Source organism: Calonectris borealis, chromosome 3 (assembly GCF_964195595.1).
Source record: "Calonectris borealis chromosome 3, bCalBor7.hap1.2, whole genome shotgun sequence".
Classification (NCBI taxonomy): Eukaryota; Metazoa; Chordata; class Aves; order Procellariiformes; family Procellariidae; genus Calonectris; species Calonectris borealis.
In genome coordinates this window covers 11,057,542-11,078,938 of record NC_134314.1, presented here as the reverse complement: position 1 = coordinate 11,078,938, position 21,397 = coordinate 11,057,542, and the positions used below count along the sequence as shown (strand labels likewise).

Here is a 21,397-nt window from a genome sequence, read left to right as displayed (position 1 = left end):
AGTTTAGAAAAGTAGCCAAGGATATGGAAAACCTTCCTCCACAGTCTTCCTGTGAGACCTTGGGCAAGTTACTTAATTGAAGAGCACCCACAGAAATTGAAAGCTGCAGTCCTACCCACCCTCGCTCAGCTAGTGTCTGATCCTGAAGATGTCTACATTTTCTAAAGCCACAAACTTTGGGACCTAAAACTCTACATGAACAAAATTTGTCCTGCTGTGCCATGACATCCATGTCGCCCAGCAGTTTTGACAGACTCTTGTTAGATCTAGCAGGGTAGCAAATAATTAACCTGTATTAATTAAAACCAAGGTATTCCTCCATGGAAATGAAAAAAACCTAGATGTGGTAGACCTTCTCAAAGCATCTCCAGAAAAGACACAGGTACCTACAAAAGGTTGCACTCCTTTAAAAAAGTGCGCAACCCTTTACTCCCAGGACTGTGGAGCACCCAGATTTGATTCCTTTGCTCAAGATTCACAGGTATTTCTTCCTTAGAGGGAGTCCCAAAAAATCGGCAGACTACTTTGGCTGCCCTCTGCTGCAGCTGGGCTGTTCTGCAGGGAAGAATTCAAGATCTTCGACTCAGATCTTCTACTTAATGGCCTTGCTGGCCTTGCAGTCATAGAATCATAGAATGGTTTGGGTTGGAAGGGACCTTTAATGATCCTCTAGTCCAACCCCCAAGTCTAACTACCCTAGTCTAATCCCCAGTCTAACTACCATCTTACTGCTTAAGAGGAGCAGTCATAAATAGGTGAGCCTCGCTCAGTTCTCTGAAATAACAACCGCAGTTAACTACCTACCACCTTCACAGAAGCACAGCACTGCAGCTCGAAAGCAATTAGAGCTATCTGTCCACATTCCAGAGAAGGGCCCGGGAATGGTGGTTTATATCCTTAGCATGTCCCTTGTTACCTACATCTCTGTAAGATATGCTGACCTGGACGTATGCTTCGTGCATTTACAGAAGCAGATCCCATTCTGAAGTTATTAATTTTCCCACATAATGCGTAGCAAATCTAGGCACCCAGTGCACAATTCTGGATTCCACTTTGTCAACAGACATACAATTAATTAATTAAAAAATCAGTAATTCTGAAATACTACATTCACAAGACCTACTGCTAAATGCATTGCTATAGGAATTGGTCAGTATTTCATGTTTTAGGCCAGCAGTGACCATAATACGTAGGACGGTTTACGGAGATAAGAACTCTGGCCCAGTGGGCCAAGCGTCCCCTTTGGCTAGCCTCTCCCCAGGGCCTCAGAGAAACGTGCTTATAAGCCACAGACTCTTCGTACAGAGTGACTTTCTCATTCGCACATCCTTTTGCCCCACCATTGCTTCACAAACACAGCCTTTTCCTGCCATAACCATTCACCATGTTAACTCAGGGTTGACTGTTCTGTTCTATTGCTTTTGACCATGTAACTTGTTCATTAACTCAGCTCGTGCTACATCTCATTGTACCAATACTGTTGCCTTAATTCCTACAAGCTTCACAGCCTATTCCTGTCCCAACCCTCTCTGGCCCACTATATGCAACTGGCCCACTATATGCAACTGCATCCATTGTCCAATTTTAATGTTTAAAACTACACATTTTTAAGCTCTTTTCCCATGTGTGGGAAGAACTCTCCCGCGTTACCTTAGCATCCTTCGAATTTCCCATTTAACACAAAAACTGTTACAAAAAGGCCTTCCTTTAGTATGATTCCTGTAAACCCATTTGACAGCAGCCAGGCTCTCAGTGCACTGAAAAGCCCGGTCTGCTGTATTGCTCAAAACTGTGGTAGTATTTCCATTTGTTTCCCCTATCTGTCTGTGCAACTGTAAGTTTCTTCAAGGAAGACCATCTATTCTGGTTTGGGGTTTTTTGGACTAGCTAGTAACTGGCACAACATACTGAGCTACTGCAAATGAGAACACTTCAGTTTAGGACCAACAGAAAATTCACAGCTGTATTTTAATAAATTTTGTCACTAATCCCATTTTTGGATTTACTCATTACTGTACCACTGTTCTAAAATGCGGGGATGCTGACTTGCCATTCAGTTACATGGTCATTGCTCCTGTCATTGCACATGATCAGCTTTTCCAAAGAAGCTGTTCTGCAAGACATTTAAAGGAAATGCATGAGAGGAGATGTCAGCGAATGGAGCGCGCAGCACTGCAGCACGTACCTTCATGAACTTGTCCCGAGAAAGAAGTGTCTCTCGTGGAAGTGCTTTGCTAAGTAAGTCTGTGCTAGAATGGCCGAGGTGTCAGCTGAAGACTCATTTCACCGGCAAGACGGCTTTTGTCCGTGAGTCATTCACCCCCTCATAATTGGCTGAGGTATAAACAAGCTTCATAAACATACCTCAGAGTCACAACCACCAGAGACAGTCATTGTAACACAAGAGTAACTAATGGCATCACTTCATGGACATGAATGTGAATAGCTTTGGAGTAGCAAAGTCAGAGATAACACCAGCTGTTTTTTAAATTCACATTCACTTCGTTCACTACAGAGGGGCTATCAATGCTTATCTTAAGAAAAAAGCCTGCATGTCTCAATAGAAGTATATTTTTCTTTCCAGTGGAGAATTAAGTTCCAGGAACTCTTCATGCTGAATGAAGACTATGGCTCTTAGAACTGAAGATCGCATATTACACTCAGTACAAAGAATGAAACCTCAAAGATGAGCATCAAATTGATTCTCACTCATTTCATATATTAAGCAGTAATGAGTAAACACTCTAATTTCTAAAAAAAGGAAAAAAGTTCAAAGAAATATCCCAGGCAATGGAAGCGATCACAAGAGCTCTGAATAAGAGGCAGTATTTTTTTTGCACAGTTAGAATAACATAGTTCAGCCATATCAGAACAAGGAAGAGCGGGAAGAATGTGAGGTTTTTTTCCTCTCCTAAGGAAAAACATTCTAAGAATCCTAAAAGCAGTTTTAATCTTGTTGCAAAAGTCTCACCAACTTAAGTTGCATGAACTAGAAATTCTCTGTATCTTCAAAAATGAGAAGCCGTGGTACAGAGGATAAGCTAGAAGAAAGATCTGGAACAGTACTTTGGCTTATATAATTTCTCTCATCTTAGGTTCATCAACACCCTTCTACCTATTGCTGTATCAAATACTGATCCTCCCAACTGCAGTAGGTTCTTCTGATAGGGCTCTGAAGAAGCAGCCCAACACCAAGTGGACTTTGCTTAGGGTAACATTGGACATCTGTGGTCATGTCTGCTCTCATGGTGTAATCACTAGACTATATATTTTTCTTCTTTCTTATCTTAACCATACCTGAAGCTCCCCAGAATTTCCTGTTCTTACACAGTGTCAAGCAACAAGATACGTGTACATGACTGGACACATCATTTGAATACCAAAACGCAGCACAGCCATATTAGCTCAGAGCTAGTTAAGACTCTCGTTCTGACTCACCATTATAGCATGAAGACATACCAACTGGCCCCCATTTCCACGTAGAGAACCCAAACCTTATTCTGTGCCAAACATGCCTTCAGAGCAACAAGGCATAGCGCAGTGAATATAGAATACCAGAGATATATTCAGGAAGGGAAATCCTAGCTTGCTTCCTGAGCATAAACAAAATGGTTGAGCACTGTAATACCGAAAAGTAGGTGTCAATGTTATGCACGTATTGCATAAAGCATTACATAAAGGGCGACAGTGTATTCATACATATGTGGGCTTACCTTTAATTATATCTGCAGGTTTTTTTACAGACTTCTAAATTCTGTAAATTTAGAAGTTTCCAATGCATCCCTCTTCCTAGGCAGTTAGTCAAACACAGAACAAAACAAAAAAAATTTGTCTAGCGTAAATAATGTATTTTTTAATATTGCAAAATTTGAGTTCTGTTTCTGAGTCAGGTCTCAGAACTGAGAGCTGTACTACTCCCTTGCAGCACAGGACCCCCGTCTTCAGCTAATCTGCTATCAGGGCCCCACAGCCGTTCGTGCATCCAGTGCTGGGGTGGGGGCCCACGGGTGAGCCTGCGTCTGCAGCAGGAAATTGACAAGGCAGGGCAAGGAGGAGCAGCACTTTGTTTTTCTGCAGGTGCTGCTGGGGAGGAAGCCACCACCCACCCAGCTGTACCTAAGATCAGGAAGTATGGACATAAACGGGAATGAAGGAAGAAATTTGTGTAATATTCCCTCAGTGGGTGAAAGAAAATATAGCAATGGCACTTGATACAGTAACTGCTTGCAGTGCCGAAATGTGGAATCATGGAGCCAACATCAGTCTAAGACTGTTGATTTTTTGTAGTTTTGTTTGGGTTTTTTTTTTAGTGAAGTCACTGCTCCATCAGCCTGGGGAATAAACACTTACACAGATACTCTTCTGTTACTCTCTGTTTTAGGATTGAGATCTTCTTTGCTTACGATCTTCTCTTGTATTGGTTTCTAATGTTTGCGGTGTCTAGTGGTAAAAATGCAATCCTTATTTGCTTGCTTAGCTTCAGAATGCTATTCTAATCATATTAGAAGCAGCATTACCTTTTCTAGTTTTATTACAAACCTTTCTAATAGTTATTTATATTTCTAATAAAAATAAAATGTATGTAAACTGAACTTTACGTTACAAATCTCGACCTTTCCAAGCAGTGGTTAGGATCAGTACTCATGAAAGTTGCAATTATTTTATTTTCAGCTGTGGTTCTTACTTTGTGTTATTCCATCACTATTTTCTGTAATAGTTCTTTTATTTATTTAAGAGTACACCCATGCAACATATAAGAGTGGGATTGTTCTTGCTCTATGCCCAGCTCCGTAGAGCGGCACAGAGAACATGCAGTATGACACTAGTAGCTTCCTCCTGAATGCAGTAAAATAACTAAACAAAATGTTCAGTATCTGATTGGCAACGTGTGGGATACCAAATATGTTTTCATGCAGAATATCTGTAAAACAAAAACAAATCTTTCAAAGTTTAATAGTTGCAGAACCAGAATGTGCTGAGCCCTTACTGGACGAGAGCGGGGAGCCTCGAGCTCACCTTTCTGCGTCCCCGGCCGCAGGCTGTCTGCAGACCCAGACAGGAAGCGCTACCTCAGCTGACGGTAAGTTCTTGTTTTTCAGATTCTCTCTTAATCCTCTGGGCTCAGATCTGCTATTGTAACACGACAGGGAAAGGCAATTACTGTCCAAATTTAAGCAAGCTCTGTTTTAGTGATTGTTCTTGTTGTGAAACCTAGGGCTGTCATGCATCCTAAGAAATGGCTTTTTTTTTCCCCATCCTGCTCCTAGTAGCCCAAGCTGGATTTTTTTTGCTAGCTGCAGCTCACGTTGGCATTTTTGTAGTCCCAGCCAGAGCTTCTTTGCTGCAAGGCATGCCAGGGGCCCTGGTCCCTCGGGGGCAACTGAGCGCTGCTGGCCCCGGGGTGCACAGGGGCTGACAGCACCACAAAAGGACGTGGTGAGTCCAGGTTATCTCCAGCGGGGTGGAGGCCCAAAGCTGCGCTGTTTGGGGGCTCAGATGTGAGAAGAGTCAGGACGCACTGGGGAGGTAGAGGCTTAGAGTCAAACACTATAGCGCATGCCTTCTCCAGGCAGACACCTCTAAATGAGTCCTCTTTCCTTCTCCTGTTTTCACACAGGGCACCTGGGACATGTTTTCTCCTGCCCCATTTTTTCTTCTGGGCTCAAGACCTATTTCAGAGCTCCACTTTCTTAGCCTTTATTTCCTCCCTCTTTTCAAGCAGGCATCTCTACTTATATCACAAGGGCAGGTACCAAGATCTGCCTGCAATTGCAGCTCAAAGCCTGCATTTTGGAGGTGAGGGTATTCAACTTGGATTTGTGGGTTTCCATGTTGTCAAGCAGAGAAGGCCATTGGACCCACATGTCCTGGATGAATTCTCTAACAGTTCATCTCATACAACTTACGTTTTGGTTTTGTTTGGTTTTTTTTTAATTAAAAAAATAAAATCTTGAACCCTGCACTGTTTTGTAAGTATAATATTGGTCTACCTCCGAACAAAGTTACCGGCAATGGCTTTGGCTGCTTCATCCTCAGATTGTGGGTTATTTTTAATCCCCATTCTGAGATTTGTAACTCTTTCCCAAGCATGGGATGGGAAAGCCAAGCCCATAACTGTGTTCCAAATACCACTCCTGGGACCTGAAATTAAATATTGCAAAATATTTGCCCACATGTTTTGTCTAGTTCTTACCATTGACATGGGCCTTTACCTTAAATTAGCTTTCTCTAGTCCTTGTAGGTATGGCTGGGATAAAAATAGTCCTAAACACGTTAAGGAGAGTTTTCATTCACGACTCAAGTACACTCTCTATTTGTGTTACTTTAATATTAAAGAACGAATACTTATTGTAGGGTTTCTTTTTAATCAGTAAAATATCGAAACCAAATGTAGAATGAACCATGTTTCACTGGACAAAGCTGCCTTACTGTTTGGAGACCAGTAGATGGCAACCACCCATTGCAATGTCAAAGGTAAATAAAAAGTGAGAGTTGTTTAGGTAGGGGATTTATTATGTGACAGCTTGAGCAACGAAGTTTTGCTACTCCACATAACAAGAAAGCAGTACTTTATTTTTACTCCTGCTCATACACATCTTTTGAAGGGGAGCAGTGAGATGCCCTTTGACATAGCCAGTTTTGACAAATGATAATTGTGACAATCCATTTGACTAAAATATCTTATGACTGCTCCTTACTGATACCAGTCAAAAAAAGAACAAGCCAATGGAAAAAAAAATCTGAAGCAATCAGACTGTCTTAGCTTCCACAGGAATAGCCTCAAGTTCTTATAATGATTAATTAGATTCATTATTACTTTAGGTAGAAGCAGTTAGAACTGAGTAACAATGATCCTGGGATTGGAAATAGACCTTTTAGGAACTGACTGTAGCTATTGATGTACCAGTTAATCAATCCTTGTTATCTGAGTGGTCTTATAGAAATTTTTTTGACATCATCAAATTTAAAGAGATTCTGATTCTTTCTACAACATCAGATTAAAGGTTCTTAATTTCTAGGAGCAGGAACTGTAAAGGTTTGAAAAGATCCTCTCAGACCCTCCAAGAACCTTGCATTTACAGTTTAAAAAGAAGCTCCTTCATTAAAACAGGAGAACAGTTATGGAAATATATCTGTAACCTTATTAGGATACTTAACCACCTGTAATCATATTACGTTTTCCTTTAGCATTGATTTAACCGTATTTTGTGAATATGTTTTCAATTAGGATAGGTATACATAACACTTGTACACAGAAGTACAATGTCTATAGTGCAGAAAAAAACAGACCTTTAGACTTCTGAGGGATTCAAGCATTGCCTAACACTCTGATTAGCAATTTTAAAAAGAATACTCTACAAATAGCTAAACCAGCTAACAAGAAGAGCACTGTCACTTAGCAGCAGTAAAACAAAGTACTCTGCATTACTGGGATGCCTCCTGAGTTCTCAAGCACTTTGCAAACCATTAACTTGAAATGCATTACCTTGCATCCTTGCAGTACAAGGTGTGTATGTTTATTCTCAGAACTCACATCTTTACTAGGAAGACGTAAAAAACCTACTTGATACAGATAAAGTAACCTTTCACTCTTGTTAAAGCTACAGCTTGATCAGCTGTGAATTTTTATAAGTGACTTTGAAATTAGGAGAAATCCAGCTGGGATCTATTTCCTAGTGAATATGAGTGAGTTGGTATTAGGAATAGCTTCTAGCATCCCTCACAACCCCCCCAAACTTTTTTCATTATTTCCTTCATCTAATAATAAGATTTGTACTGTAAAAAACCCTACTCTTTAATGAGATTTGAGTTCTTTTTTTTGCTTCTTTGAAGAGATTAAAGGCCTTCAGCCCGATGCTAATATTTGTGCAACTTTATTTGCTTTAGCATGAGAAATTATGTGACTTGTATCTGTTGTTTTTCTTACGAGCCCATGAGTTTTGCTAAGAAATCTGCAAAGCTGGCAAGATGATTTTTTAAAAAAAAGCAAGCAAAGCGAAATCTAAATGATTTAGAAGAGAAGGAATTTTTAGACAAACAATAAAAATAATTTTCTGTTTATATTCATGCTTTTTTTAGCTCAAATGGTTGAGGAGGACAGATAGTTGTAAAGATTCAAGGTCTGCTGTTTCCATGAAGGGCTGAGGAAGGTCTTATTCCTGTTTTCTGGTACTTATCACAACAGAAGTCTGCAAGAGACCACCGAGGACAATAACTCTCCTTCTTTACAGTTGCAGTCAGTAAAGTTTAGTTTAAGTTCAAAGGAATCTATATGGACATTCCCTTCTGCTCGATACTTTGTACATTTCACAGATCACAAAATATACCCTCATGCACGGTAAGATTCAGATTTATAGCAGAACCCTCTCTAAAGTCTGAAATTTTAAGTATTAGATACCTAAGTAGGGGGCAGTGGCATTTCCAAAACCTTGTACCTCTACGTTTCTCTTGGGTGCGCACTGAAATGTGTATATGATGAGCAGTGACAAAGTCCTCTGAAGTTCATGAAGGTCTGGTAAGAATGTGCATACCTCATGTACATTGGCAAAAAGGGCCCGTAAAAATGTAATTACAGCCTTTTTACTCTTCTCCTCCTGCACTTTCTAAAATTTGAAAAAACCAGAATTGCCCCCTACTATTGTGCAGAAAAACAGTCTCTGGACGGTTTTTAGCAGAACATTTCCAGTGTCTTTGATGAAGACACTGGAAATGTTCCTCGCTGAGCAAAGCCATAGCATGTTGGGTGACAGGTTTGGTTGTTTGATCACTTTATAGTGGGGGATGAAAATATGATTGAGCACTAAAGCAGGTGCTTGAGCATTGACTTTTAATCAAAGAATAAAGTACAGGTTTGCATGGGGATTTTGCTTACCTGTTCCTTATTTCAGATGCCATTTGAAGCATAATTTAAAGGAGAGGTCATCAGGGACAGGTGCTGAGTGATTCTGAGGTGGTGCTGAATGCTATCCATTACCATTGCTTACAATGAGGTTCAAAGATAATAACCTTGGCAGGATCTGAACCACAATAAATAATCAAGATAAGCTGGGTAATGAAAGAATGCAAAACACGGAAGGTAAGTTTGTATTTCGTGACAGTGTTCAGCGTGACTTTTGTAATTATTAACTTAACCCTAAAAGCCTGAGATAGTCCTTATTAATATGCCTCAGTCTTATTCCATATTATCTCCTAACAACAACATTTCCTAACATTTCCACAATGAGGAAAAGGAAGACAACAGATTCACCTCATTCATCCATGGATCTGAGTGAAGGAAAGGAGAAGTTAAGACTGAAGCAAGAGGTCGGCCTGATTAGTGGAGTGTCATTAATTGCAGGCACTATGATAGGCTCGGGGATCTTTATGTCCCCTGAGTGGGTGCTACATCATATGGGGAGCCCGGCCAGCAGCCTGCTTATCTGGGCAGCGTGTGGTCTCCTGGCCATGTTCGGAGCCTTGTCGTACGCTGAGCTCGGAACCATAATTAAAGAGTCTGGAGGAGAATATATTTACATCTTGAGGATTTTTGGTTCTTTTCCTGCTTTCCTTTTTGCCTATACTTCTGTTATCCTGGTGAGACCAGCTGGTTTGGCAGCTGTCTGTCTGAGCTTTGCTGAATACGCCGTTGCGCCGTTCTACCCAGGATGCTCATCTCCACAGGTTGTCGTCAAATGTACAGCTGCTGCCTGCATCCTGCTTTTAACTATCATCAACTGTCTCAACGTGAGGCTGGCGACGTCTATTATGAACATTTTTACAGCTGCCAAACTCTTGGCTTTGCTGGTGATCGTGGTGGGTGGATTGGTGCTGCTTGCCAAGGGACAAACTCAGAGTTTTCAAAACGCTTTTCAAAACACGACTGCAGGTATCGGGGCAGTTGGAGTGGCGTTTTACCAGGGACTCTGGTCCTACGATGGGTGGAACAACCTGAACTATGTAACTGAGGAACTGAAGAAGCCTGAGGTGAGTGAGTGAGCCGGGTTTTACTTACTTAATCCTGCTGCTAATACGTTTGATTCTATCTGTGATTGTGTTAAGAGGGGTAATCAAGGGATTAGAGCATCAAGAAAAGACTACTGAGCTTTCCTCCTGGTTTGTTCTGTCTTCTGGGACAAGACACCCATGGATGTGTCCAGAAAGGATAAAAATGAGTCTCTCAGCAAGATAACAGCCTACCTACAAGAAAGGACTAAAATACCCCATTGACTGGAAAAAAGCTATTAGGCAGCACTGGGGATGAAGTTTTGTCTTAGTGTTTAGAAGATCTCACTGTAGATGCCTAGGTATATGCAGAAAAGCACTCACTACTATAATTCATAAAGGTTTCTTAACACCACATATTCCCTAAAAGACTTAATCCATACTTTATGCATCAAAAAACCACTTATCTCTCCTCATTGCATGGAGGAGGAACTTCAGAGCAAGCCAAGCCTCACTGGAGAAGAAATCTAACTCTGAATGACCCTTGTCCTTAAATGTCTACTTTTTAGGCATTGTTCTGTCTATGCTATAGGCACTGAAGTAGCTCACTTGCATCTCACATCAGCCTTTCTGTGCCATATTGCCTCTTTTCACAGATCAGACATTACAGCACTGAACAACCCTTTATTAAAAAGAGCTGTGTGAATGCAGAGTGTATAGAGTGCGCTTTCTACCAGCGCAGCACACAAGATTTTACTGATTAAATGAAAATACACAGTTGAATATTAATCTAAATGGCAGCAAAGATCCTAGGGTCATGTGGCACTCTGTCCCACGGACCGTGAGCACTGATATTCAGATCCTTGCGGCATGGAGGCAGCAACATAAGGAATTGCTGTATCTTGTCCTGCGGTGGGAAGAGGGAATGCAAAAATTGATATTTCAGGTTTTTAGATGTATACAGTTGCTCTATGATCACCCTACTATTTGTTTTTTTCCAGTTCTTTCAGCTGCCTAAGGTAGTGTTTGCTGATTTTATTGAGCCTTAAAATGGTCCATGAAGTTCCAAGATAGCATGCTGTCACTAAGAATAAAAAAATAATTCCTTCTTAGAGCAAATTTCCCTTGTGCTGCCCAGCTTTGATTTAGCCCTTAGAGCAGTTAAATGTGATGCAACACACACTGGTACTTCATCCATGTCAGTGGGATGTTCATGGGAAGATGCAGCACACCAGGAGACATACCACACTAGAAACAAATAAATCAATATTAAAGTAATCAAGAAGTATGCAACAGACATCTTGGGCAGCTGTGAACCAAAGTCCTTTTGAATAAGATTTGGGGTTTTTTTTGTTGTGGGTTTTTTTTTTTTAAATACTAGCTTTTGAAATGTACAACCTTACTGTTTGCCTGACATCTTTGGGAGACTGGTGTAAAAACTGCCATGTGAATCTGGATCTAAGTCTTATTCTCTGGAAAAGCTTAATGAGCGAAGGAGTTTGAATGAGAGACGTGGGTGGTGGCAAAGACAAAACAGACAAAAAAAGCCCAGTGCAGGCATAAATGTGCTGCACCTAACACTCTTGTCGTCCCTTTTCCAGGTGACCCTTCCCAGAGCTGTGATGATTGCCATTCCTTTGGTTACATGCCTGTATTTGCTGGTAAACGTGAGCTACTTAGCAGCCATGACTCCATCTGAACTGCTGTCTTCAGGAGCTGTGGCTGTCACTTGGGGGTGAGTTCTGCTTGTGGCAACACAGCCAATGCAGTCTGTAAAATACGGGTTGTCTTCTGAGTTTCAGGAGGTTTAGGTGCTGTTCCCAGTAGGAATAACAGCGCTGCGTTGGTCAGGCCAGGAAGACCTGTCAGGCCGTGTTACAGGGAAGCATGCTGCCAGTCCCTTCTCTGTCACCTTCAGGGCCGTGTATAGCCTTCCCACACCAAAGACCAAGGCTGGCCCATGGTCTCCAAGGTGCACCTAGGCTGCCAAGATGGGGTGCTCTGCAGTACACCCCTTACTCCCCATTCCCTTTCATTCCCATTGGGAACCTGTGGCTCTCCTGCAGCTCATGTTTTTCCCCATGGAAAGTGGCCATAAGAGGGGATGAAGTGCACACCAGGAGCACCTCCCCACAGCCAGTGAGGATGCAGTGAGGGTGCATATCCAGACCTGGGGACTGGGAGATGCCCCACATTTTAGATGTTTCCAGAAAAGTGGAGAGGACAATGTGCTGCCCCGCTAATAGAGAGGCAGTGGTTTGGGATAGAGACAGGAGCCAACTGGGTGAATCCTGTCCACTCAGCACCTGGAAATCAGACCAGACCAGAGTCTTTTGGTTCAGTTTCTCCATCTATGGGGAAATGGAAAATGACACCGATCTCTACAACACCTTTGAGAAGAAGTGTTATACATGGGTTGGGTAGCCTTTGGTAATTGTATCTTTAAGTTGGCTTGTGCTTTTCCAGAGTTGCACAGGAACTATTTGTACCTTCCATCAACCTGAAGTGTTTGGTGATATTAAACAGACTCTGTGCAGGACAAGGATTTTAGGAAGAGAAGGAAGGGACTGTCATGAAAGATGTAGGCACCATTGACTTCTAACCAGATGATCTTCCACCAGAACATCTAGCCTTAGTCTAAATATTTCCAAAGACACAGAATCCATGATAGCCCTAAATGCAGGGCAGAAATGATGACACTATATCCAGAGATTATGTTGCTGCTCATCCTCTTCCTAAAAAGTCAGCAGTGGCTTTGCTTCTGTGTGCATTTCACAAGATCTCCAGTTTGAAGATCTGACTGAGCTCTTGCTGGATGTGTTCTCTAAAAGCCTTTCATGTCATTATAAGCTGGAGCTTTTAAAGGTCTAGTGCTTTGTTTGAACAAGTTACAAAGCCTCGCTAAGCTGCAGTGTCGTGAACTTTCTCTGCACTTCCTTTCCCATCATTCCTGATTAACAAGTTATTTGTGAGCTTCCTCCTTTTTAACACATCTCCTTTTCTTGGCTGATTAACCTTTTCACCCCAAGAGTGCAATTTAGGAAGAAACATTGAACTAGCAACCAGGAAGCTGGGCGCTCAAAAGCCTGGAGGATAGGACAGCCACAGGCTGGGGAGGGTGTAATGGCTGTGGTTCATGGGCAAGAAAAGCAGCAATTCAGGCCATTAAGGAAGGACAGGAGGAGTATAAAGAAGCCAGAGGAGGACACATCACATTTAAATGCATTTATTTCCCATATAACTGCTAGAGAGAAACGTTGTTCAGTGGTGAGAGGCGCAGCCACAAAAGGAGCTCATGAAACTCTCCCCAGCATTTCTTTGGTGCCAGTGATTTAACAGCAACTGCAGATCTCAGTTTGCTTGTAAGAAGTTACTCTCAGTAGCCCCTATAGTTCATTTTCAGGGTCCAAACAGCAAAGCAGCAATCTCATAAATGCAAAATACACAATTGCTAAAGATTTTATTATTAATTTTGTGATACATGTTGTTTTCCCTTGAGATCTTGAGTTTATGGAGTTGCATGATCATAGGAGATGTCCAGATTCCATCAGTTTGAAAAAAGGAAAAATTTTAGTTCTGGTTATTGTAAGTAGCTTAATAACTTGAAGCCGGAAGGACCATAACCCAGATATTAAGCTTCTAAACTACATTTTTGAAATTATTGTGGTAGATAAATTCCTGCCATGATTTTGGAAAGCCCAACTCTTGATTTTTGAACGTTCGGGATAGGTGATACATATGGCTTAAAGCCACACAATTCAGATGGAAATATAGGGTTCTAAGAAACTTTTGAATTTTGGATTTTTGCCAATTAGATGAACAGTGTGTTTGTGTCTGAGTGTGTGTACACGTATGTGATAATTACCCCAAACACCAGCATTTATTACTCAATTAATATTCTTCATGCTGCTTCATTCCAGAAGACAAGCTTCACTTTTAGGTGAGGAGATTGTCATATCTTCCAAATATTTACCTCGAACTCTATTTGTAACCCTGTTACTTCTTCTGTTATGCAGAAAGCAAACCATAAATGTCTGAACATGTTGTAGAACCAAACTTCTGAAATTCAATAACGATTGCTTTGGCTTAAGCCTGAGTAGCAGAAATACGTGCATATTGGATTAAAGGGTTAGATTCTTATGCATATTGGGGAAGAGTTTATAATGCATAATATTTCTTCGGGTCTGGTGGGAACAGTTTTTCTGCAATTTCCAAGCTAATATTATTGGCTGTTATAGCAATATCTCCAGGATTCGTGCCACAGCATCTGTACACAAAAAAGGGGGTTTTGCCTGTTGTGACAGCTTTGTACACCATTGCAATGTAGATGGGTATAGATATATATACACCAGGCAGGAAGGAAAGGTGCCTTTTCTGGACAAGACAAATTTACTAGCGACTGAATATTATGGGAACTGGGAACCTTTAGAAAAGCTTTGGAAAAAATTCCAATGAGAATAATGGAGGGAAGAAACCTGTCTGGTTCTACGATGAGTATTTGATGCATCTACAAGCTGGATGTTATGCTGTGAACTCTTTCCCACCTCAGGGACAAAGTCCTGGGCAGTTGGGCATGGCTCATCTCCCTGTCGGTGGCCCTGTCTACGTTTGGTTCAGCAAACGGCACGTTCTTTAGTGGAGGCCGCGTGTGCTACATTGCTGCAAGGGAAGGCCATATGGTAAGGATAAGAAAAAGGTCTGGCTTGCTTTGAGCAACTTTACCTTCTTGTGGCACTAAAGCAGAGAGGAAACACTGTGTATGTTCAGCTGGTAGAGTGATAGCTCTTCAGTGGTTTGTTTCTTGCTCAAAGACTTTCTTGCCCATCTTTTTCAAATGTAATGTATATGTTGCCTCCTGACTTTCTCCATCAGCCACGTAATTTAAGAAAGATACATAATTACATCTAGCCTGAACTTTAAGAACAGCTTTGAAATGAACAACTGAAATACTGCTGTATTGGAGCACCTGGCACAGGCTCTGGGGTGACCTAGCAATGTACCTGCCAGGGAGGGGAAACCTGGCCGTGCCTGCGTGTTGTAAGGCACCCTTGCTCGCACTGGGAAGGTAGCCCAGGACTGGCAAGCTCCCTTTGCAGGCAATACTGACTGCGCAAGCTGGTCTCAGGGGTATTGCAGCCTTCCCATGGGGTAGGCCAGTTCAGATACATCGTAGGATATCTCTGCTCTTCAAGCTTCATAGCAATTACAAGGTGACACTGAGCCTTACATCTACCCTAGCTGGGGTTTTTAATTGGTTTTGTTAGGTGGGGCCAAATCTGGTAGCCCAATGGAGGTCAGGCTGCTGCAGCTCTGTGCTCCCTGGTCCAACTGGTAAGTTGAGCATGTATTCCCAATAGGCACACACACACAAACACAAGTATACAACATATATATACACACATACATACGTATATATGTGTGTATATACATATACAGACAGCAGGCCACACAGATCTACACATACAGACACACAAACACTAGCACAGACAGCACCAAGGGTCTCATCTTGTTCCCCTCTTTGGCGGATCAGGGGTCTGTTAGTGGGAAATATATACGTATAAACATATGTACAACGTGAGTCCCTCCAGCAGCTGGGCTCAGACATTAAGTCTGCCCAGTAGCTGCCCCTGGATCCCAGTCTCACCAGTTGCTGGTACCTGGGCATACAAGCCCCTGAGGCCGCTGCCCCACTCCAGCTGCTGGTATGGACCCCCTCACTCACAGGCACCTACCCACACTTCTCCCTCTCAGTGCTTCAGCTGAGCTGCATTTGTCCTCCTGTTTTGAGCAGGCATGTTGCGTTCCTCATGGACCTATCTGCTTCTTTGGTCCTTCCTCCCCACACCATCTGGCATTTCTGCTCTCAGGTGTGAAGGATACCACTCTGCACCAGCCCCACTCCTGTACACAGGAGGGAATCTTTTATGTAGATGAATGCCCAGGTTGGTGGAGATGATTGGGTTGGTGGTTACTGGTTTTGGTGGTTCCTGGTTCCACGGCTTCTCTTACTGACAGTGTCTGCTGTATCGTGGCAAGCCCTGCGCTGAGCAGTTCACAGATCGTCTGAATTTGATCATAGCAGACTAAGAGCTGAACGTTTACACTGTTTCTCAGAGACACTCAGCTCTAGCAGAAGTGCTTGCATGCTATATTGGTTGGAAAGGAAAAAAAAGAAGCCTTTCTCATTAAACTTTCCCAATGAATCAAGCAATAGGGAAGCTAATAATTCTCTCCGTGTTCTGGAACAAATCCTGGTTTGCTTAGTGTTTGGTTGCATAAATGTTTTAGGAGTAGTCCTTGTCTCATTTTCCAGTCAGCCCAAGAGAAGTCAGGTCCCAGAGAGACATGACAGAGGGCAGAAGAGTGGGACCATGCACAAGGTCCTGATGATGATCAGGAAAGCTGTGATTTGACTCAGCCTAAGTCTGTCACACTGGTGGCTTGAAAACCTCCTCTTGCCTGCCTCAATTGAGCACATATGATGTGAAATCAGTGAGACACAATAAAAATATCCTTGAGGGAGGTTTCCATGTTTACACTTCTTGGAGCTGAACTGCTTTTATATTATGATGCTTATTTGATGATTAAGGGTGGCTCTGGCTGCAGGCAGAGCTCCCGCCAGCAGCGGAGGGGGATGAGTAAGGATCCCCGAGTACGTGATATGATGGTATATTGTTTTGCTTTGGCTTTCAGCCAGACATTCTGTCTATGGCTCATGTGCGGTGCCTCACGCCCTCCCCTGCTCTGCTGTTTACATCTGCTGTGTCTTTAGTAATGATAATATCAGGAAGCTTCACCAGTATTGTGAACTTTTTCAGGTATGTATGTGTAGCGTTTCTGTTTGCATCCCCTGTGGTCCTGGTTTTTGACATTGCTGTAGAAGTATTTTCTTTTAATATTTTTTTGAACCTGGGCTATTGCTTTCTAACCAATATTGTGGAGGGGAGGGGGGGAAGAAAGAAAAGAAAGTGCTTGGGAACCAGCATCTTTGCAATGCATGAATGCTTCTGTCACTATATACTTAACTGGATGTGATTCATCCTCATATTGAAATGAATCTGTAATATTCAGATCATTCTAAAGTTCTCATTGTTTGTGCTGGAAAGGAAATGAATGGAAGGACTACTAAATTTATATCGATATTCTCCTTTTTAATTGGAGATATGAACATCTGGGATCTGGAAGGCAGGACTGACATTCCTGGATGACCTCACCCCAAATTTCATGCTGTCTTTTCTTCCTTTTTTTTTTCCTTCCAGTTTTATAGCGTGGCTTTTCTATGGCATGACTGTTTCTGGTCTCCTGTATTTAAAAATCAAGAAACCAGAATTGCCAAGATCTTACAAGGTGAAGTAATAACATAAAACCCTCAAACCCTTTTCCTTTATTGCGTAAATGACTAAAAGAGCATTATGAGAAAACAAAGGGTGCTGGGCTTGGTTGCTTACAGATTTAGTGTGCTTCTCCTTCCTTTTTTAATTTCACATTTTGTCTCAGCAAAGTCAACGAGGGGCAAGATAGTGTGAATATACAGGCATAAGTCAAGGTTGAATTCTCTGTCTTGATAAGTTAATACGGCACTGCCCCTTCACTGTGGAAAATATATCTACCATATCGTCTTTTTTTCTTAGAGATTTAAGAGGAAAATGAAGGATAACTATGATTAACAATGCATTCGCCTGTTCATGCTCTCAGAGCTCAGTTGCACTCCTCAGAGGGTAGCCCAGGTGTAAGAGCCTTGCAGAGGACAGAAAACTCATCCAGAATATCCCAGTGCCCCAAGTCCTTTGAGATGGCCAGGGGACACATTTGTTCCCCACAAAACAGCTAAATGGAAGGAAATCAGGAGTTACCTGTTCTTCCCTCTGGAGCCGTGAGCGAGTTGAGCTGCAGTGCTTCCTCAGTAACTGAGGGAAATATTTTTACAGAAAAAAATCCTAGGAATGGGTGTCATGAGACCGTGAATATAGAACAGTGACTTTTCACTGAGACAAGCTAAATGAACATGCTGGTTTTCATGGGGCTCCTCCAGGAGATAAGATGACAGGCTGACACTGCCAGGCTGTGCGAAGCAGTATCAAGTGTCCTATGGGGCTTAGCACGAAGGAGAAGAGCAGTGCTCTATTAAGTCTTCCAGTCATTGGCTTCTGTGGCTCTGGATGATGGATGAGGACATTCACCCAACTTGTTGGCTGAATGGGCTTTAAGAAAAAGAAGTTCTGTTTCTGCAGTAGTGTTTCATGCACTGTACAAAACGCAGCCCTCCAGGTCAGTCCCCTGAGGATGTCAACCTGCTGCAGCCTTTGGCTTGATGGCCTAACTCTTTCCTTAACTAGAAGCTGCTCATGTCTGAAGGTTCCAGGTCAACTGACAATGTATGGCTGATGTCCTGCAGAATCTGTATGCGTGTTCCATGTTTATATTTAAGGGTAAGATTTCCCTTGGTTTGAAAACAATCATTTTTATTAGCATTGTGCCAAAAGTGTTAGAACACTGCAGAGGGAGCAGAATGGAGCATCCCACTAAGGCAGATGAAGCCAATGGCAGGTCTTCTCCATGCTCGCGCAGGTAACCATGAACAACATTTCCTTTGGTCCATATCAGTGCCCTTGTGTTGGACAAAAGGCACAAAAGTAAAAATTGGAAAATCCCAGCTAGAACATTCAGGTTTTCACCTTGCTATGAAATCGTTTTGTCTTGCACATTCACTAGCCTTTAAGGGAGGTTGGCTTCAAATTTAAATGCTTTATGACCAGACTTATAGAAACAGCCTCTGAGGTTGCCTGTCCACCTATCTGTCAACACGTGAATAAACCTTTTTGCTCAAGGGTGTTAAGATTCAGTTATGTGATTTGTGCTCGTTGCTGTGTGTTTTGTCTACAGCTCAGCTTTTGGATGCAAGGTAGTAGGGAGAGTGAGAACAGACCTGGCACTAAAACCAGCAGTTTGCATCTTCAGGAGGGCAGGGAAGACAGGGTTAGGGTGTGTGGCAGTGATGTAGCTCTTGCAGGGATGTGCAACCTCGGAGTGGGGGCTGGCTGGGAAACAGGATGTCTGGATTAATCTGGATTTCTGGGTAATACCTCAGGCTGCAGCAGGGTTTAATCTAAAACGCCTTCTGCACAAATTTCAGGGTTGTCCAGACCACAGTGGCCCAGGATTACGTGAATCTTTACACTGATGTTTTGCTTTCGCAGGTCCCAATTATCATCCCTATAATCGTGCTGATGGCGGCTGTGTACCTGGTGTTAGCTCCCATCATTGATCAACCCCAAATTGAGATCCTCTACATCGTCCTGTTCATTTTCAGTGGCATCATTCTTTATTTCCCACTGGTTCGCTTCAAGTGCCACCCTCGCTTTTTACAGAGAGTCACTTTACATCTCCAGTTGTTCCTGGAAGTTGCTCCAACCGCCAGGGATGCAAACTGAGATAACGTCCTCCTGGCGTATGGCTGTCCCCCCATGGTTTATCCCAACACCTTGGTTTTCAAGGCTCAGAAAATATTTTTCTATGAGGGAGACTGAATGGAATGAAAGGGTCACCAAAATGTCTAGCTGAGAGACACTAGTAGACCATGACTCCTCACATTTCCTTAAAATTTGGGGGACATGTTTTTCTCATTTTCAGCTCTGCCTTGGCAGATTACATACAGATTCCAAAGGAATATGTGCTTTTGAATTTTCCATCCCAAGAAGAGCTGTTCATTAAAATCTTAGCTCTTATATTTCAAGGCAACAGGCAACAAAAGACTGACAGTGAAATATTATTCCTATAGCAGGCTGTGACCCTAAGCCATTCCTGGCAATGCTTTTAATTATTTCCACCTAGTTCTGCCCACTGTGACCACAGAGCTTCTCGAATGAATAAAGCATGGGCACACCATGTTCACAACAAAAAAAACCCCTTCCACTCAGGTATTTGCTCTGGGAGTGTTTTTTCCTTGCTCCTTACAGTCCCAGGTGCACAGTCACAACAGTCCTTTCTCTGTCTCAGTATATGGTTCCACCACATTTCAGCCCAAATCATCCTACATCTTCCACAGAAAAACCTCTGACGTGAGACGAGAAGTGCTTTAAAGCTCTGTTAGTTTACTCAGTTAGGAATGCACTTGTCATCTGGGATCCATCCATTCGTGGTGAGGACACAGGCAACATCACTTAAGTACCGACAGTCACCCAATACCCTTCCCGTAATTCCCCCCAAAGACAAATAATTTCTCATGTGACAAAGTGAGCAAAAAGAAATCTACAGCATATGTGCCAGCAAGATACTCTCAGTGTGAATTAAAGAAACCACATACTGGGCTACATTAGAAGTGTGGCCAGCGGCTCAAGGAAATACTCTGTCCCTTTGGACTCAACACTGGTGAGGACACACCTGAAATACTGTGTCCAGTATTGAGCCCTGCTGTTCGAGAGGGAGTTGTGAAGACGACAGAGCCAGGCTCTTCTTGGTAGTGACAACTAGGGGCAACAGCCACAAGTTGTGGCTTGAGATGTTCAGGCTGGACTTCAGGAAAATTTCTTCACCATGCGAGCAGTGCAACCTTGGAGCAGTGTGCAGGAAGGTGGTGAGATCTCAGTTCTCATACATTTTCCACCGCTGCTGTTTCCACCAATTTTCATGATTCTAAAGGCACAGCACAAAAAAGTCATGGGCTGTGCATTTGCCACGCCTAACACATTGCTGTTGTTTCCCTTTAAGCTGAGGCTCAACCCTTTTTCTCTTGTTCTAGGGGAAAGAGAGACATTATGTGCTGTTTTCTTTTCATTTGTCCAGATTGTTCCTGGATGGGACCTGTCATAGGCTAGAAAGGTCTAGGTGTTAGTCCCTAAAATGTCTTCTTGTGTCTCAAAGTACCGAATGTTACTCAGGTCAGCTTTCTGTCAGCATTTCTTCTCCAGATCTGTACCTAACACTGCGATCCTGGAACAGGGTCACTTGGTCCTCCAGGCCTCTTCCAGCCCCTCTCAGAGCTGTGTTATCTGATTACAATCTCATTCTGCAATGCCACCCCTTCTGTTCCTCTGAGTGATACCAGCAGCTACAGAAATGCAACAACAGTCTTTTTTTCCAAGTGTTAGGTATGATAATGGGATCGGCCAGTTGCTGTTTATCTTCTAAATCCTTAGCTTAAACAGTGTTTAGGAGGATTTCCTTCCACTGCTTTTTACTGGAGTTGTCAACAAAGGCCAATGAAGGAACAGTTTTCCCTCCTGAGTCCTACGACAATGCAAAATTCTTGGGATGCCACCTTCTCTTCCCTCCCTGTATACCCTGATGGAGAGTGTGTACTTAAAGGACTGATGAGCTCAGGAGCTCTAGGTTAACTTCCCACCACTGCCCTAGGCTCTTCATCTGATGTCAGGCAAGCTTATTAAAGGAGCTGCATCTCAGCTACTCATCTAAAAATGAGGATAATATTATTTCTCCAATTATAATTTTTTGGAAACAATCTCTGGTTTGTAGACAT

The 21,397-nt window shown here is 42.6% G+C and overlaps 1 protein-coding gene across 1 annotated transcript; it reads left to right on the top strand.

The window, feature by feature from the left end:
- The first annotated feature begins 9,219 nt into the window (after positions 1–9,219).
- Positions 9,220–19,477, top strand: LOC142081311 (b(0,+)-type amino acid transporter 1-like). The gene is made up of 6 exons (XM_075148016.1): positions 9,220–9,963; positions 11,523–11,656; positions 14,471–14,600; positions 16,615–16,739; positions 17,181–17,268; positions 19,119–19,477. Exons 1-6 carry the CDS (start codon positions 9,220–9,222, stop codon positions 19,350–19,352), a joined length of 1,455 nt encoding a protein of 484 aa, XP_075004117.1. The 3' UTR covers positions 19,353–19,477.
- Positions 19,478–21,397: the final 1,920 nt, after the last annotated feature.

What these genes read in the sequence shown, in the direction of transcription:
- LOC142081311 (XM_075148016.1), top strand. Translation starts at nt 9,220, where the DNA reads ATGAGGAAAAGGAAGACAACAGATTCACCTCATTCATCCATGGATCTG. An exon ending in CTGCAAGGGAAGGCCATATG is followed by an intron (nt 14,601 to 16,614) that starts GTAAGGATAAGA and finishes TTTGGCTTTCAG; the next exon opens with CCAGACATTCTGTCTATGGC. An exon ending in AATTGCCAAGATCTTACAAG is followed by an intron (nt 17,269 to 19,118) that starts GTGAAGTAATAA and finishes TTGCTTTCGCAG; the next exon opens with GTCCCAATTATCATCCCTAT.